Source organism: Coregonus clupeaformis, chromosome 6 (assembly GCF_020615455.1).
Source record: "Coregonus clupeaformis isolate EN_2021a chromosome 6, ASM2061545v1, whole genome shotgun sequence".
Taxonomy (NCBI): domain Eukaryota; kingdom Metazoa; phylum Chordata; class Actinopteri; order Salmoniformes; family Salmonidae; genus Coregonus; species Coregonus clupeaformis.
Genome location: NC_059197.1, coordinates 2,045,350 through 2,064,996, shown reverse-complemented (window position 1 = coordinate 2,064,996; position 19,647 = coordinate 2,045,350). Strand labels below are relative to the sequence as shown.

At 41.5% G+C, this 19,647-nt stretch overlaps 1 protein-coding gene across 6 annotated transcripts in view; it reads left to right on the top strand.

Moving 5' to 3' along the window:
- The first annotated feature begins 1,088 nt into the window (after positions 1 to 1,088).
- arhgef12a (Rho guanine nucleotide exchange factor (GEF) 12a) overlaps positions 1,089 to 19,647 on the top strand; it is a 73,254-nt gene continuing 54,695 nt past the window's right edge. For 5 of the 6 annotated variants that reach the window (XM_041877341.2, XM_041877340.2, XM_041877343.2 and 2 more), the window contains exon 1: positions 1,089 to 2,804. In XM_041877341.2, the coding sequence (XP_041733275.1) occupies positions 2,773 to 2,804 (32 nt within the window). In that variant the 5' untranslated portion in view covers positions 1,089 to 2,772. The remainder of the gene's footprint in view (positions 2,805 to 19,647) is intronic. The other variant, XM_041877339.2, reaches the window with a different exon arrangement.

Here is a 19,647-nt window from a genome sequence, read left to right as displayed (position 1 = left end):
CTACTTTGCCACTTGTTAGACTTAACTTTAAAATATTTATTTGTATGTTATTACAACAACTTTAAAGGGATACTAGCCTATATTGCATTCAAAAAAGTAGTGTAGCCGTGTCACATACTGTAGGATAGGCTTATTGCGCTATAGCCATCACAGAGTGCTCTGTGCTTGAAGTATTCAAATTGTCCACATGGTGGCATTTGTAAATCACCAATCCTCCAAAATACTGTAGTAGAGTGCTCAACCAAAAATGTTATGTTTGAACAGTTTTGCTGTTAAATGCCATAACCATTTAACCCTGTAATGTGTTATGATTTATGAGTTATGATTGTCACAGCAGTAAATTATTCTACTTTATTAACTGGTCATTTTAATGGGATAGTTCACCCACAAATTAACATTTGTCAGAAGTTGTCAGACCCCAAAAGGTGAGTCCTGATGAGTCCACGCCCTAAGTCATCTGCTGTGTAGATCCAATAATACAGTATACCTGAATCCCAAATGAATGGGAGCGGTATAGGGATCTCATTTTATTCTGTGCCTTGTTTCCATTCATTTGGGTTGGAGGCATAGAACAGTTAACATGAAACATGGACTTCTCTTGACATTAGACCACTTTCTGAGACCTGAAAACATCTGACAAACTTTGATTTTGGTGTGTCAGATGTTTTCCAATTTTAGAAGTGGTATAATACAGGAACAAATAAATAAGTAGAAACAATGAGGGGAATATAAGATGGTGTTGTAGAATACCAATGTGATAATCATTAGGCCAATAATAACAATGATAATGTTAGGTTTCACAGAAAATGTAGCTACATTTTAAGTTCAATATACATTTTGCCTACAGTAAAATGTAAATTTGTAATCCCATCTGCCAAGGACATCCAATCAGACACCATAATGAAAAAGGAATGTATTATTATTGTTATTATTAGTTATGAAAGTAGCACTTTTTTTTTTAAATCCCATCTGCCAAGGACATCCAATCAGACACCACAATGAAAAAGACGAATGTATTATTATTGTTATTATTTATGAAAGTCTGGCAAGTATTATTGTTTCTCCCGGCGGAAGTAGATTGGGAGCTTTTGGTCAGGGCGAGGGCGTAGCTATCCTGAAATGTTGGGAAATTGTAGAAAGTTATTTATTTTCTCCTCAATACCATATCTGGAGACACATCCTAATAATCACATTCTTCTAAAGTGATAACCGGCTCGGAGTTTTTTTTGTTTGTAAAATAGATAATTCGTTTGCTAGCTAGCTATCCAAGGGAATTCTGCAGAGAAACAACTCAAATTGTCTAAATTCTGGAAACATGGAGTCAATGAAAACTGCGCTCCGTTAAGTTTTGTGGATGTTTGCAACCCTGAAGGAGATTTACAAGAAACATTTGAAACGGTTCCTTAGCTCGTGCGGACTTCATATTCGACGGGACACCTTTTATATTTGTTGGGAAGCGTGTTTTTGTGATTTCGTTTTTGGGAATGACATTCAGGATTGTCGGAGCACACGAAGCAAAGTTTTGTAGCTACTGAAAGAGTTCCCCTGTGTTCGTTGCTAGATATAGCTAGTTAGCCACCGTTGGCCGAGACTGCAGCAAGCTAGTATTGTAGCTAATTCACATTCACTATTCAGTCGGCTGATTTTCAAGGATTTACTTTGTTTCGTAGCTAGCTATCAATCGTAAAACTTGTAAGGAAAACGTATATTATCGGACACGTTTCGAGTCTACTGGGGAAAAATGCGTCCCATTTTCCACTCCCTGGAGTTAACAACGCTAACGTTATAGTCTGGCTAGCTTCAGTTCAAGCTAACTGAACTGAAGCTCCCAACAAATTTAGAGGGGCATATTAGCTAGCAAGCTAAATAGTGCAATAGATAGCTGGAAAAAAACTAATGCATTTGCTATAGCTAGTTAATCAAGCTAGGACTATTACCTAGTTTGTTATGTTGCTGCAATAATTACTAACTAGTTAGCTAATTCACAACACGGGTTTCAACTCAGACTTGTCAGTTTTTAGAAATTCTCATGGTCACGAGGGGCTGCTCGTCCACGGATAAATGCAAATCTGGAGGCTGGGAACACCAAATGGGACTGACTCGATTTTCAATATCTTTCACAAAAGACACGCTTACTATTTGACTATTATTACACCAGGCCAGGTTAACTGGTTGTATTTCCTATAGGGTTTTACATTTAGAAAAATAAGTGTGATGCGATCCATTTTGATTGACGTCAAAGGATTCGTACATGGAGATAGATGCAGAAAGAGTGAAAGTGGAGCCTGTATCAATATTTTCCAAGGGAACACATCATTGTCAATAGGAACATCGTCCCTGACCCCCGGTGTCTTCTGCGAAAAGGTGGAGATCTGCACGACGTAAGACGAGGAGTGATTAGAGGTCCTAATTTATCTCAAAAAATTTTTACAGCAGCGAAAGTTGCATTATCATTAGTGGCTTGTTTGAATAGGTACCATTTCACTGCAAAGGATTGCAAAACTATTCAATTGAGGTATTGAATTCAGTATTAGGACATACCCAGACATTCATTTTCACTGGGAGTCTATCGCCGACAATTTTTAAGGTGTTTTCATAACATTGTTATTTGGAGATTCAGCTCTCAATGTTGTTGATTTTGTATGTCATCACCCTTTTCAAGCATCTCAACACAGACGGATGTTAGGGAAGGACTCTGCAAAGAGACTGTTATCATACTTTGGAAAATGATAATTGGATATAAATCACAGCAAATCTAGAAACGGGAGCCCAATGAGCGACACACAGTCCAGTATCACTGATAGGTAAGTACGACCTTTTCCAGGCATCACGTAAACACTCCACTTCACAATGTCATTGAAGACAGCATGCCTCTTGGCTCCTGTACTGATACACCCTTTGCTTTATCAGATAGTGTAGGCGACATGTGTCCTTTGTAGCTCAGTTGGTAGAGAGCATGGTGCTTGTGACGCCAGGGTAGTGGGTTCAATTCCCGGGACCACCCATACTTAAAGTGTATGCATGACTGTAAGTCGCGTTGGATAAAAGCTTCTGCTAAAATTGCAAATATACATGTTATGTTTGATCTCAAGTTTTGTAAAAGCCTGCAAGGATTGTTATAACCACTATGCTAATTTTCCATCGTCTGCATGCAAGTGGCAATTCTTCTAATGTTATGTTAATTGTCAATTGTTACAGTTTCTGGAGTCAGCTATAATCTTTTTCTATCTCCCATATGGTATAGCCTAAGCTGTATGTAATTAATGTGTATTATTACTGAATGTTACTCAATATGTATTCCAACAACCCAGGCAAGTAGCATAGCCCCATTTCAAAACGATAAACCAATAGCCAGGCCTATGTGGGGCTTTATTTTTCATTGCAGTGTGTTCTTAAGTACCACAATAACCCCCCCCATATCTTTTATCAAGCCAGCACTGTACTGAACTCTCCACTTTGTCGCACCACAGAAATTGCCCTTTTTGGTACTGGCAGACCTCTGACCATTTACCATGATTTTGGCACCAACAACCATTTAATTTACAAAAAGGTATTGAGCAGGTTGTTGTTGCACCATCAAAGAGTGAAAATGGAATTTGAGCTGTTCCAAGTGCATCGGCCACAATCATGGCAATAGAGTGTGTGTAGAGCTGAAGAGGCCTGACAGCCAAATGAAGAAATGGTGCAATTGTGTCCTCTGCACCTGAAGTCCACTTTCCTGCAAGGAAGGAAATCAATAGACCAGATATCCAGCAAGTAGGCTAACCTGTAGCCTGTACTGTAAGCTGTTTCATTCATCTTATCCAAAATAGAGAAATGACTTTCCAACATGAGTAGTCTTATGGGGTGTTTTGAACAAATAGGATGCTACTTGGTCAAACTAGGCCTATAGCCTAGTCAAAATAATTATATCAATGCAATGCAACTCAATTGATGTTTAATGGCAGGCGTTATCGATCAGTGGCAGTGCCGCTGTGGTGCAGCACTCTTCTCTCTCTGAGCTGTATTTTGTTTATGCTTTGTCTTGTCTAAAGGCAAAAATACACCACACGATTTTTGCACGCTCTACGGGCTCTAACCATCGGAGAACCTCTCACATTTAACGATTCAGTCAAGCCATAATGGTAGTGACCTAGTAATCGGTATAGTATAGACCTGGCAGCACCTCCGTGGCTGTACGATTGGACAATTGGGCCAGAATCAGGCTATTTTTGCTGGGCATGTTTGCGCATGTGTAGGCCTAGTAAGGAAATCATCATAGCAACTGAGGAAGCATAACAATGTACATACAAGGAACGCAACATCTGTGCACGTGGACTACTGATGTTCAGTTTGAGAGGGAGAGTGTGAAGATGACGAGTACCGGAGGTAAACTTTGATAGCTTGCTACTGCTATAATTGATTTGAATAAACACTATGTTTCGTTGCCCATGATTAAGCTATTTATCAGAGTTGTTGACCTCACAATAAGCCAGATTCACAATAAGCCATTACATTGAAGTGGCAGCCGGGGCAGAATCAATCAGAGATGGACAGCGCATGGGTGCTGAAAGTAGGCTTGATTTTTATTTGACTTTACTATCAACGAGGGCTTTGTGTTAACCTATTTCTTCTTATTTAAGAAATAAGTGGTAGGCCTAGGGCAGTGGCGGTCATGAAATGTTGTCAGCTGGTTATTGTCATGCAAAATACTGCCGGTCTCACAGTAATTTACCGTTAATTAACATAAACACATTTAGCATCTCCAGGCCGCTGATGCGTGCCTTTGGAACATCTATATTTAAAAAAGTATAATAAATCAATTTAATACACACCATCACAATAAATCCATTATTTATTTTAGGCAGGTCTAAAGAACAGAATGAGTTACTTGGCTTACTGTATGTTATCTGCCTATGTGCCATGCCATAGGCTGTAGGCTTGTTCATTTAGCAGACAAGATATGCTTATAAGTCCCTTACCATTATTTTATAGTAAGAATCTAAAATGGAAAGGATATTTTTCCCATTCCGGAGGGAGTGCACATATGAAGTGGCTATATTGAGCGTAAAAAAGTGATCATTTGAAACAGGTCCTATACGCTAGATTTAGAGTTATTTGTGATACAAAACTTTTTAAATGTCCTAGAAATCAAAACATACAGTATATGTTCTGCATGATGCGACTAATAGGCTATTGATGATTTGAGGAAGTCACAAAAAAAGCTTGCACTTTATTCCTAGCCTCAGGCTGCACACGTTGTTCTCTCATCAAGTGATCATATTTTCACCCATCAGACTATTCTCAATTTTACTAATATGTAAAATTAGTTTAGATTTCGAATGGCCCATTATGAAATGGGCAGGGGGGAAAAATACATGTCAGAGGCCGCTTTCCCGCCTGTTTGTTTTTTAATCATGCCAGGTAGGCTACTCCGGTTATTTCACTCCATGCATCAACCACTGTGTGAGGAGCATGCAGCCTCTCGCTGCACGACAGGTGATATTCCAGGAGGAGATGGAAACGCACAGTGGTGAGATATTCTGTAGCTAAAGGTAATGTCAGTCTATTAATTATGAAAATATAGAAAATGCCCTATTACTAGGCTATTCAAAATCAAATACAAATTCACTATAATTGTAGGTTAACTCTGTAAGCAGCCCTGCACAATCATTAAACCAAGAGCATCGCCTAGGTCTATACATTCTCTCCCAGACTCATGGATAGAAAGTTTGGAGCACAGCATAATGTAATCAGTCCATCCAGAATGCATAATAATACAGTCCACACACAAAGGCAATTTACTAGAATTTGTTTAATTTTGGAGTTATAGGCTAGATCAATTATGTACCAGACATCTTAAGTCTGTCTTTTAAAATGTTTTTCTGCCATGCGCAATATGTGGTAGGCTATGTATTGTATAATAGTACAATCATTATTTTAATAGTTGTTTTTTCTTCGGGGTTGGTCTCATATATAGGCTTATGCGTATGCATAAGCTCTAATATGCATATGGATGTTTTGAGTTAATCATCACCTTAGAAAGCGCTGTCCATTTCGTTGTTAGGCTTTGAAACAACATCCAAAACAACTATGTTTTTACTCAGTTTCAACCTGTTGTTGAACTAATTTCTTCAAATTGATCAATCACAGTGAGGTGAGTTTTAAAAGCATGATACTGTTTTCATGATAAGTGTTTGTGATTTTCGATTGCATTTGCGTTGATGTCAGAGTGGTTAGAGGGACAATAGAGCCCTGAGTACCAGGCCATTAGCGACCTGATGGTTATTAGCGAGTTGGACTACCAACGCATGTCCTGAGTGCATAAGAGGAGATCACCGTGACTCAGCGGTCACGTGGAATTTTACTGTAGTCATGACTGCTGGTGTGGCGGTAATACGGTCACCGCAACAGCCCTAGGTATGTCTACCTGTTTGACAGACTAAATTATAGGCTATCAATAGATTTTGTTGGCCAATTCCTTATTTCATCATGCACTCCTTAAATATCTGTGTCAGTGAAGGGCTTGGTGTGTTAAGTTAAAGCAAGCCCTCAAATTGTGGGGGTATGTGAGGGTATGCCATACCTTTGGTGCCATTGTTGTGATGAACTTGTGAGGTACAGTACCAGTCAGAAGTTTGGACACATCTACTCATTCAAGGGTATTTCTTTATTTTTAACTATTTTCTACATTGTAGAATAATAGTGAAGACATCAAAACTATGAAATAACACATGGAATCATGTAGTAACCAAAAAAGTGTTAAACAAATCAAAATATATTTTATAATTGAGATTCTTCAAATAGCCACCCTTTGCCTTGATTACAGCTTTGCACACTCTTGGCATTCTCTCAACCAGCTTCACCTGGAATGCTTTTCCAACTGTCTTGAAGGAGTTCCCACATATGCTGAGCACTTGGCTGCTTTTCCTTCACTCTGCTGTCCAACTCATCCCAAACCATCTCAATTGTGTTGAAGTTGGGGGATTGTGGAGGCCAGGTCATCTGATGCAGCACTCCATCACTCTCCTTCTTGGTAAAATAGCCCTTACACAGTCTGGAGGTGTGTTGGAATATTGTCCTGTTGAAAAACAAATGATAGTCCCACTAAGCCCAAACCAGATGGGATGGCGTATCGTTGCAGAATGCTGTTGTAGCCATGCTGGTTAAGTGTGCCTTGAATTCTAAATAAATCACAGACAGTGTCACCAGCAAAGCACCATAACACCACCTCCTCCATGATTTACGGTGGGAACTACATGCGGAGATCATCCGTTCACCCACACCGCGTCTCACAAAGACACGGCGGTTGGAACCAAAAATCTAAAATTTGGACTCCAGACCAAAGGACACATTTCCACCGGTCTAATGTCCATTGCTCTTGTTTGAGCTTGGCCCAAGCAGGTCTCTTCTTCTTATTGGTGTCCTTTAGTAGTGGTTTCTTTGCAGAAATTCGACCATGAAGGCCTGATTCACACAGTCCCCTCTGAACAATTGATGTTGTGTCTGTGACTTGAACTCTGTGAAGCATTTTTTTGGGCTGCAATTTCTGAGGCTGGTAACTCTAATGATCTTAACCTCTGCAGCAGAGGTAACTCTGGTTCTTCCATTCCTGTGGCGGTCCTCATGAGAGCCAGTTTCATCATAGCGCTTGATGTTTTTTTGCGATTGCACTTGAAGAAACTTTCAAAGTTCTTGAAATGTTCCGTATTGACTGACCTTCACGTCTTAAAGTAATGATGGACTGTCGTTTCTCTTTGCTTATTTGAGCTGTTCTTGCCATAATTTGGACTTGGTCTTTTACCAAATAGGGCCATCTTCTGTATACCACCCCTACCTTGTCACAACACAACTGATTGGCTCAAACACATTAAGAAGGAATGAAATTCCACAAATTAACTTTTAAGAAGGCACACCTGTTAATTGAAATGCGTTCCAGGTGACTACCTCATTAAGTTGGTTGGGAGAATGGCTATTTGAAGAATGTTTAACACTTTTTGGTTACCACATGATTGTTGTGATGATGTTATTTCATAGTTTTGATGTCTTCACTGTTATTCTACAACGTAATTTTTTTTAAAAAATATATAGAAAAACCCTTGAATAAGTAGATGTGTCAAGTCAAATCTTTTGACTGGTAGTGTAGTTGAAGAGAATCTTTATAGTTCTGAGTAGCTGATGGTGGGACATGCTTTGCATTTGCGTTGAGTACTGCTCATACTTGGCGATAATGGCCGATTTGAGGCCGACTATATTCAACATGTTTGAAAATTATCGGGACAACGTAAGTGCCTGTAGAGTGCCCCCGGAAGCCCGTTGGCGCCATCAACTGCAAATCAGGTGTGTGCTTACACTTTACGGGCTGCATCGTTACATTTTACTCCGGGTTTGCTCCGATTTGGAAAACTGCGGGAGCCCGTAGATCGGGCTAAAAACGTGTAGTGTCCGCCGGCTTTAGTTGTATGCATTGCACAGCTTGGGACTGTGCTGTCAGTGTGTGCAGTTACCTCTTTGTCATAGAGTTTTGCTGATCTCCACATTTTCCCCAACCTCCCCTGAGGCCCTCCTGGGAATTGGTGACATTGCTGATAAACAATGCCTGTCAGTGGGACCCAGGCCTGGAATTTTGTGATTTTAGGAGCAAGGCCATTTGGCCCTCAAGAGGTTCCCAGTCTGCCAGGGCACCAAGGCCATCTGCCAGGGCACCAAAGCCATTAACCAAAATTGACAATTTAAATTGATTTGAAAACCGAAAAACACTAGGTATTCTGTTAAAAAAAAGTCAATGTACATAAATAATTAGCCTACATGTCAAAGTGTAGGTGATATCCTATGCGTATTGGCTACAGCCTCTCCGATGCTGACACGAGGGAGGTGCCAGAAAATCTAGCCAAACATTAGAGACTTTTAATAACATACAGTGGCTTGCAAAAGTATTCACCCCCCTAGGTATTTTTCCTATTTTGTTGCCTTACAACCTGGAATTAAAATAGATTTTTTGGGGGGTTTGTATCAGTTGATTTACACAACATGCCTACCACTTTGAAGATGCAAAATATTTTTTATTGTGAAACAAACAAGAAATAAGACAAAAAAACAGAACTTGAGTGTGTATAACTACCGGAGTGGATGCAACTCAATCCAACTGCTGATTGGGGTTTTCAATCATTTTATTTAGATTGTTCACCATAATAGACAGTTGACTTAGTTTTGCTGTAAACAGTCAGTGTATTTGGTCATTTTTACATGAACAGGGTCATTTGATGAAGGACTCATGCTCATTCTGCCCTATGGCTCAGGTCGGGTGCCTACACACCATTGACACTCACTCACTCACTACGGCTGGGCGTAGTTAGATTGTTTTCTAAATTAGGGGCGATTCACAATATACACTGAGTGTGCAAAACATTAGGAACACCTTCCTAATATTGAGTTGCACCCACTTTTGCCCTCAGAACAGCCTCAATTCGTCGGGGCATGGACTCTATAAGGTGTCAAAAGCGTTCCACAGGGATGCTGGCACATGTTGACTCCAATGCTTCCCACAGTTGTGTGAAGTTGGCTGGATGTCATTTGGGTGGTGGACCATTCTTGATACACACGGGAAACTGTTGAGCGTGAAAAACCCAGCAGTGTTGCAGAGTTCTTCCTCATGGCACCTACTACCGGCCCTGTTCAAAGGCACTTACATCTTTTGTCTTTCCCATTCACCCTCTGAATGGCACACATACACAATCCATGTCTCAATTGTCTCAAAGCTTTAAAATCCTTTAACCTGTCTCCTCCCCTTCATCTACCCTGAAGCGGATTCAACAATTGCGATTATTGCTTTCAACTGAATTCACCTGGTCAGTTTGTCATGGAAAGAGCCTAATGTTTTGGACACTCACTGTATATCTTGATTTTAATTTTTATTTTTTCTCTAAATAAGTTTTGTTGTACAATTAAAGGTCAAATACACTGCATTTCAAACAGTCAGCACCTAGGCTAAATATAAGCCTAAAAATTATTTTATCAAAATAGATTAACCTGCTTTTTTTGCAATAATCTCTGATCTGGCATTCAAGGTTGTCTATGAAAATGCCCACTTTGTTACAAATGTAATCAGAACCATGCATAATAATGCATAACAGCCCTTAGCCGTGGTATATGGCCATATACCACACCCCCTCGGGCCTTATTGCTTAATTAACACAGGTCTCATAAAAAATCTCTCAAGCTCAAGCCCACGTACTAGTGAGAATGAATCTTTATATTTCAAGTTTAGCCAACTTGGATCTATTTGCTAGCTAACAAGGCAGAACAGTTGATTTGTTATGAACACACCCTTCTGTCCTTCTCCAACTGTTTGAACAGCATACTAGCCTGTGCACTTTCTTCAGATGTTGAAGTCAAGTGGCCTACCTTATTTCTCAGAATGAGAATGAGTTACCAATTCCTTATATAATTGTGTTTTATGCTTATTGCACATTTATAAAACACAGACTAGACAGCTAGCATAACAGTATTTGGCTAAAATGCTGCTAGCGGTACGTGGTACCAAACTGAGCATGAATTTCCCCGACTCAATATTAATTGATATTCCCGTTTTAAGTGTCTGATCTGCGCGTAGTTTGAAGAGTTTAGACATAAAAAGGGTATCATTAGAAAGGTTAACCTTTCCTCTGAGACATTATTTTACTTTAATAATGCGTTTCGGTGTCCAAATTACCGATTCTGTTGGACCAATCCTCAAATGCAAATAGCGAGCGAGCGGGGGAGCATTACAGCCACACAAGGGGGCATCAACGGCCACGGCTGTGAAATTCGAGGCCTGGTGGGACCACACTCCCTCCCGGCCCTCTCCAATAGGTCTGCTTGTCTGGCAGTGGAAGGGAGGCTGTTGTTCTACCTGGCTGTTGAAGGCCTAGGACACACAATCAGAGACCCTGTGAGTTGGTGTCTGAGTAATGTTCGCTCCTCCAGGTTTATTTTTGAAAGGCGTGTAAGCCTACAAAATGACGACAAAACATGAATGTGTACATTGCTCCCTTTGAAAACAATGAATAGATTATTAAGGGGTTTCCGGTTTCTGCATTACAAGAGTTAGGTTTAGTGCTCATAGTTTGGCCCGAAATGTGTTTGTTTTGTGAATAGCCAATGTGCAGCCATTGCCTGCCATTAGGCTTTTCTGCACTGCCACTGATTGGTCCGTGTTCGTGCAGAGTAAGCTCTTTTTAGCAGGTGTGAACTGAGAATGCAGGGGTCAAAGTAAAAAGGGAGGTCTCGTGATGTGCAGTGAAGACTCCAGCTCCATGCAGAGGAAAATGTCAATATTGAATCAATATTTCACTAGTAATATTAGCTAGGGCTGGGAATTGCCAGGGACCTCACGATACAATATTATCACGATACTTAGGTGCCGATACGATATGTATTGCGATTCTCATGATTCTATATGTATTGCGATTCAATATTGTGATTTAATTTTCCAAACATTTTGCTCACTATATGTCTGCTGCAGAGAGACGAGACATCATCATCATCATAATAATAATAATAATCAGTCATGGAAATAAAAGTGCTGGAAACAGGTTGGGTAACTATTTTAAGAAGATGGAGAACAAGCTTTAGGTTGAAAAATACCATAGTTTTGGCACAGGTACAGCCAATTTAGTGCTAGGTAACGCTACTTAGCAAAAAGGTGTCTTGAAGTGAAAGTATCGATATAATATCGTCCAAAATAATATCACGATATACAGTGCATTCGTAAAGTATTCAGACCACTTGACTTTTTCCACATTTTGTTACATTACAGCCTTATTCTAAAATTGATTCAATTGTTTTTTCCCCTCATCAATCTACATACAATACCCCATAATGACAGTGACAACAGGCGTTAGAAATTTATAAAAATACAAAACTGAAATAATACATTTACATCAATAAGTATTCAGACCCTTTACTCATTACTTTGTTGAAGCACCTTTGGCAGCGATTACAGCCTCGAGTCTTCTTGGGTATAACGCTACAAGCTTGGCACACCTGTATTTGGGGAGTTTCTCCCATTCTTTTCTGCAAATCCTCTCAAGCTCTGTCAGGTTGGATGGGGAGCGACGCTGCACAGCTATTTTCAGGTCTCGAGATGTTAAATCGGGTTCAAGACCGGGCTCTGGCTGGGCTACTCAAGGACATTCAGAGACTTGTCCTGAAGCCACTCCTGCGTTGTCTTGGCTGTGTGATTAGGGTCGTTGTCCTGTTGGAAGGTGAACCTTCGACTCAGTCTGAGGTCCTGAGTGCTCTGGAGCAGGTTTTCATCGAGGATCTCTCTGTACTTTGCGCCGTTCATCTTTCCATCGATCCGGACTAGTCTCCAAGTCCCTGGCATTGAAATAAATCCCCACAGCATGATGCTGCCACCACCATGCTTCACCGTAGGGATGGTGCCAGGTTTCCTCCAGGTGTGACACTTGGCATTCAGGCCAAAGAGTTCAATCTTGGGTTTATCAGACTAGTGAATGTTGTTTCTCGTGGTCTGAGAGTCCTTTAGGTGCCTTTTGGCAAACACCAAGTGGGCTGTCGTGCCTTTTACTGAGGAGTGGCTTACATCTGGCCACTCTACCATAAAGGCCTGATTGGTGGAGTGCTGCAGAGATGGTTGTCCTTCTGGAAGGTTCTCCCATCTCCACAGAGGAACTTTGGAGCTCTGTCAGAGTAACCATTGGGTTCTTGGTCACCTCCCTGACCAAGGCACTTCTCCCCCGATTGCTCAGTTTTGCTGGGCAGCCAGCTCTAGGAAGAGTCTTGGTGGTTCCAAACTTCTTCCATTTAAGAATGATGGAGGCCACTGTGTTCTTGGGGACCTTCAATGCTACAGATCGACCTCATGGCTTGGTTTTTGCTCTGACATGCACTGTCAACTGTGGGACCTTATATAGCCAGGTGTGTGCCTTTCCAAATCATGTCCAATCAATTGAATTTGCCACAGGTGGACTCCAATCAAGTTGTGGAAACATCTCAAGGATGATCAATGGAAACAGGATGCACCTGAGCTCAATTTCAAGTCTCATAGCAAAGGGTCTGACAACTTATGTAAATAAGGTATTTCTGACTTGTTTCAGAAAACTAGCCGTATTTTGCAGGTCACTACTTCACAGGAAAGCCATTTGAACGTTTTTTTGGCAGAAATGCCTTCTGGAACGTGAACTTTCATGTGCCTTAATAACAAACTTGTATGCCATCTGTAAATACGATTAAAATGGTTAAATTACGAGCCTAGTTGGTTAAGCCACAGAAAAAGACAGCAACCTTCCCACTAGCCATGATTGGCTGAGATAATGAGTGGGCTGGACATGCCGAGAGAGGAGTTCGGATTGGTCTGCCATATAGCACGCTTCTGTCTATTTGAGCTGGTCAGTATGTGTAGGTAATCCTGTCTAACGCGGCTTTTTTTTTTTTATGGTCGTATAGTGGAGCGTCATAAGTATTGCTCTCTACTTTCTGGAGGATCGAGTTTTGAAATCAGTGAAATTGGCTGAAGAGATGGAGAAAACAACTGTCTCCGGATTACATCTTCAAACTAAGGGCAACCATGGCATCTGTGACAGGGAGACTCATCCATCCATGCATGATGTATACGGGTGAGATAGTCTAGCTAGCTACATTTTCAGATATGACACAATTTCAAATTAAAGTGTACTGTTAGCTAGCTAGCTAACGTTAGCAGGCTGGCTCGCTAGCTAACGTTACGTGTATGATCTTATTGTTCGTATCTCAGAGCCATTTACTTGCTAACATTGAACCTGGTTGGTTAGCTACCTGCAGATTCATGCAGGGTAGTAACATCATGAGTTGGGATTATGGTTCATTATTGACCTATCTAGCTAGTTACATGTCTTAACAAAAGACTCCACTATGCAAGTAACCATTTCGGGTGCGTGCGGAAATTCAGTCTGAGTATGCCAGAGCGCAGAATAACTGATGAATTTACGAATGCACAACACCCGTTGAATATGGCCAGTGTCAGTAAACGTCTGCAAAAAAACGTAATTCAATTGTTGCCAGCAGCACAGTTAGTCACCAATGCTCTGGATAACATGAAAACAGCCTAACCAGCTCTGCTAGGATGAGGAAAAAATGGTCAGTGGGTGAGAACACCCCGGTTTTTCTGGATTTTTTTGTTGTTTTTCTGTCTCTCACTGTTCAAATAAACCTACCATTAAAATTAGACGGATCATTTCTTTGTCAGTGGGCAAACGTACAAAATCAGCAGGGGATCAAATACTTTTTTCCCTCACTGTAGGTTCTGAGTCAGATGGAATGACTGGACAGACACTCTGATGTGTGCCATCTCACCATCATGGGCCTTTCATTCTCCTGATGGATTGTTATGGCGATGGCCAGTGATGCAACATGGCCGTCCCAGAGGTCCCGTTCACTCTCAACTCCTACATCGTTCTTTTACTCCGTTGTTTCCTAATCCTCTTCCTCTGTCATGGTTCTCAGGGTGCCTCTAAACCTCGTAGTGAATCTACTGTTTCTTGAGTTTTATTAAAAGTCATAATAATCCAGTGTGCTCTCTCACTGCCCTTCCCTAACATTGGGTTGGGCACCTGATTTCTTGTGGGTTTAATTTAACTCTCACTGGGGTGTAAATGAGGAGCGGTGGAGGGCTTTCCTCACACCTTGCTGCCACTTTGGCAGGCACACACCAGCTCTCCTACCACTGCAAACTCCCAGTCCTTATCACCAGCCCCAGCAGCTCTAGAGGGAACAAGTACATTACAAAATATTTCTGTAATGTTCAGGAATGAATGGCCGGGCGGGCCACACCTATAAATGCAATCAATGTTCCAGCACTGAGCAAATTTCAGGTCTGCTGAGCACAAACTTGAACGCTGTGAAAATTCTGTGCAATTTCAGGTGCGCGTTTACTGTGAACTCTGAGGCTGTACCCACTTTAAGTTAAAGTTTTAACAGTGGACAAGTAGGCTAATGTGGCTATTTGATCATAATGTAGGCCTACCAGAGTGGCCTTACATAATAAAACAATGGAGAAATTGCATCCCATAACATTTTAACATGGAAATAGCTGTTCTATCATTCAGCCTGCAGTAGCAGCCAATGTGTGGTGTTCAATGTATACATACATTCTATGAAAACAAACAGGCAGGGCTTGACATTTAACCTGTTTATCTTTCAGACAAGGTGATTGAAAATGTTGTTTGATGAAAGAAACCACTTTACAAAATAAAATGCATTATTATTCCCATACCATTATTACAGAAAATCAGACAAACTATGCCTATTAGCTACTTAGCTTATTCAAGATGTCTCAAAATATAACACTGCCCTTTTAAGACACAAAAAAAGTTATTTACCTGACTTGCTTGTCAAAGATGGCTAGAAATGCACACATTTTGTCCTTTTGTTGGAAGCAACCACTTCCCCATTGTTGATTAGAAAATAGCTATAACTGGGCTAATAACTCACTAACTAGCAAATAATAAGAACATATGTGCACGTGACTACATGCAGCTCTCGCTTTGATCTCTAAACAAGCGCATCTACTCTTGACCGCTCATACTGTAGCCTAAACACAGTCCAGTTCAAAGTGGATGGCACAGATTCATATATGGCAATGGCTATTTGCAGATAGGACTATTGCAGCTCTTGATTGGTTATGGCACACAGGTCTGTGTAGAGTATGGGCCTGATTCATGCCTGTCAATGCAATAGAATCCTACTCCTATGCGCTCTGCCTACAAGAAAATCTCTTGCAAAGTTAGTTTTGGATACAATGTCTTGCGTAGTTCATTTTGTTACGGTATGTTACCTTGAAGGTGGCCAGTATTGCATGGATTCGATCACAATTTTTCAAAGCAGAGCGAAATGTTGATAGTGTTAACTAAAGAGGAAAACTCTAGAAAGTTGAGTGAAGTTCAATCTAGTGCTTCTCTGCGCAGGCTTATATTTCTTCTGCGTGGCAGTCTAAACCGGCACGCAGCTTAGCAGGAACATTGAGGGCAATATGCAGGTGTTGTTAGTGCCAGCCTTTTCTTTGACAGTCTCTAAAGACGTACCTGGTAACTCAAAAGCTGCCTGATGGAAGTATATATTGTCAGACGGCGGTGACTCATTCTCTTCAAGTCAGAGCCCAGTATTTTAATCCCAGCCCATCCCTTCAGTTAGATCACTTTCTTACCTAGAGTTAGGCTAGTGGAGCTAATATTTAGGCTACAGGAAAAAGAAATGCTGCTGCTGCCTAGTGCCTACTGTACTGGGAAAAACAACCGCTTTATCCATAAAGTTAATGGAACAAATGAAAGTACAGAGTGGAGAAAATAGTATACCATCTGCTTCCAGTATTTTCTGTAATCATGTAGCGTAGTATTTTCTCAGCAGTGGGTAGTTGTTGCTGGGCCAGCAGAGCGAGAGATACTGGGAGATTCAGATAAATCCAGGCAATGCCCCAGGGCTGGTGGTGGAAAGGGGGTGGGGTAGGAGCCCAGGGGTGGGGGTCCTCCACCACCACGCAGCTCGCTTTGTGATGCTGATGCTAGTGGACACATTGCAATCTCTTATTTGCAAAGAAGTGCTGCAGGGCCCAACATTACTTTCACTTCACAAAAGACAGGATCGCAACAATGGAGAGAAGGACACGGAGGAAGGCAGCGTTGCCAATGTGTCAAGTCTTCACATGTCTGTGCTGTGGTTTCAGAGACCAAGAAGAAGTAGGGCCACTCAAGGCATTGTACTCCCTCAGGACTCTGCATATAATTGTTGTTTTGGCCACTTAGGACTGTCAGCTCTCTGTTTTTACCTGAAGGGTTTAGGAACTTTTGTTTTAAATGAGAGCTGCATGGACATATTACATTGCATTTCTTACTTCAGTGGAAGACTCGTTTCCTGACTTGGATGCTCAAAATACAGCAAATCAAAAACGAACTAAAGCCAGGGAAACAGTCTTGCCAGTTAAAGCTCGGACACACCGGTAGGCTTGTCAAATGTTGCCTGGTGACAGTACTTACCACCTCTGAACGGTGTCGGCAGTCAATCTCTTTTGTGTTCACACAGCAAAGACCTTGGAAGTCGTCAGCCCCTCAGCCTTGTTAAAATACTCCAAACCAGAAGGTGGCAGTAGCGTTGTTTGGCAATGCATCTCTGTGCATATTGCTTATGGTCTACATTCCAAGCTATCTGCGCTAATGTTGCTATTTTGTAGAAAGCCGTTGTTGAAACTAGCCAGATGGCCACTGCTAGATGACTACCTAGCAAGGTGACAAAGAAACCATATAATTCAATATCCATAATCCCATACGGCCAGTGCCAGCCCATAGCCAAATGTTTAGCTAGCTAAAGTTAGCATATTCGCTAGCTAGCACAACATAACTAACTAGCTAGCTAACAACACTGCACTAACTCTGCAGCTAACCCAGGCAGCTTTTTCATGGAAACTAGCTAATCCATTGTGATTTAATTATGTCAATACTAGCTACAGTGGTTAGCTAGCATGGAGGAAGTATTTAGTGTTGTGTGCATTGCATCTGTGCACTTAGCTAGCTATCATCCCATAGCCTACATTGCATATGAAATGTGACTGGCTCATCCGTGGATGTACAGAGAAAATGCTATATTTTTCCATTTTGTTGTTGTTGGCTCCCCAACTTGGGGGTTCGTGCTCTCTGATTTGCTCAAAGTCAAGTTGTTGGCCACTGACTAGCATTGCGATTCTACAAGTAGAATTGGTAGGGTTCATCGCTACCGGGTCGGCACAAAGGTTTTTTTCTAGCAAGAGAAGAAACGGCCTCCCACTGGGATAAGTGTCTATCGGCAGTGAGATTCTCAGAATCCAAAATATAAGCTTGTTTTACTCCAATATAAACAAAGTACATGTAAACAAACACTATATTGCCTCAAAACATCGTTAAAACTATAATTTTGATATAATGGTATCTCTGTCTATGAATTTGAGAGTGGGTACATTTCTCAAGCCCCATCCCTAAGCTTTTTACCGAAACAGGGGCAGGGAGCTAACTTTCTTGTTTCAACTGCTGATTGCCCCTTTAACACACAACCAGCCTCTTAGTTTTTCCTCTGTCTAGGCTTCCAGTAGGTCCTATTACACTTCTACTGCAATGGTGCATGGGAAGGTGTTTGTCTGAGGGAGCGGGTGCTGCTTCTCTGCAGAGGCCGATTAGACATTATTTATTTTGCCTGGCTCCCTTTCCCTGCATCTCGGTGAGGATGCTCAAATTGAATGCGGTCTCCGGGGTAGTGTGGAGCAGAGCGGAGACTATCAGCGTCTGCACTGTGATTTAATGACCGACCGGAGCCTCAAATTCCTGTAGTCTCAAAGATTAACTCACAAAAGCAGAACATTAGAAAACATAATAAAACATTTTTCCACACTCTCTGGCAGCACAGATGCAGTCTTGAGCCCCTAACTGCGTTGAACCTGCGTCAGGTCAATGCGTGTCAGTTGAGGAAGTGCATTAGGCTAGATGTGCAAAATACACTTAAAGCGAAATTTCTCCTCTGCTCTTTCACTGTATATGGCCAATAATGATATTAACATATAATGTGCCATAAAAGTCAAGAATTTCCTCACGCAAATACTAGCGTTTCTGCATCTCACGGGCCATCTACATTTCCTGGTTGTAAGCAAAGCACAATATCCAGAATTCAAAGCAATTTCAGGACGCCTTCGAGGGTGGGAACACAGTTGGACAAGGAAGTAGGGCTGCCGTCAGGCTCTAGTCTTTACAAAGCCAGAGAAGATGTGTCAACCTAGAAATCCTGCAATGTCCTGGCAGATAGGTTGTTAGAGTGCAATGGCTTTATTGAACAAGGACAACCGTATCTACTCGCTGCTAGCGTGATTGTGCAATCGGCGAAACACAAAGGCCACAATAATTGCTACAAACATGACTCCATTCATTTTTAGATCAGACCGCAGGCTCAATCAACCAATGACGTCAACTCTCCCGGCATGAAAATTCAGAAATACCGCTATAGTGCATAATTATGTCTGAAACACCTCTCATCAATCAGAATTATGTAGGGAGACTGGAAAAACACCCCGTATAGTGTCGAGCAGGGAATTTTTCCTTTAAGAAACAGTTCAATGACAAACATCTTTAAAGCTCTATGCAAGTGCATAACAGACCTGCTACTCTGGACTCGCTGGATGCTCTTCAACTAACCTACATTTCCTCCAAATCGACGCACAGCTCATGAAGGTAAACACTTGATGTAGCTTAGAGGCTCGCGCTTCCTCCGGGATATGCTTCCGGTGTTAAAGCTAAAAACCTACAACGACTGGCTGCTTTCATTAAGCGAACGCTATGCCTCCAGTGTCACGGTTGCACTATGATGGTGGAAGGTGGTCCAAGATCTTATCGCTGGCCCTTGGCTATATTATCTGGCTCCTCAGGCAAAACATAAGTGTTATGGCCCTGATCTCAAGTCCTTGTATTTTGGATCAGACTGATACTAGTGCCATATGGAGTTTCCTGTTTTCACTGCAGGTTCAACCTCCCCCTCAGACTGCTCCGTCTGGCCCAAAAGGTAAACCCAGGCTCTCGCACCCTGCCTTGCAATATTAAAGGATAGCTCCAGACAGTCTAGGGTGAAGAAATGTCTGTCCCCATGCCCTGTCAGAAATCCTGATTGGGTTTATTGGGGCAG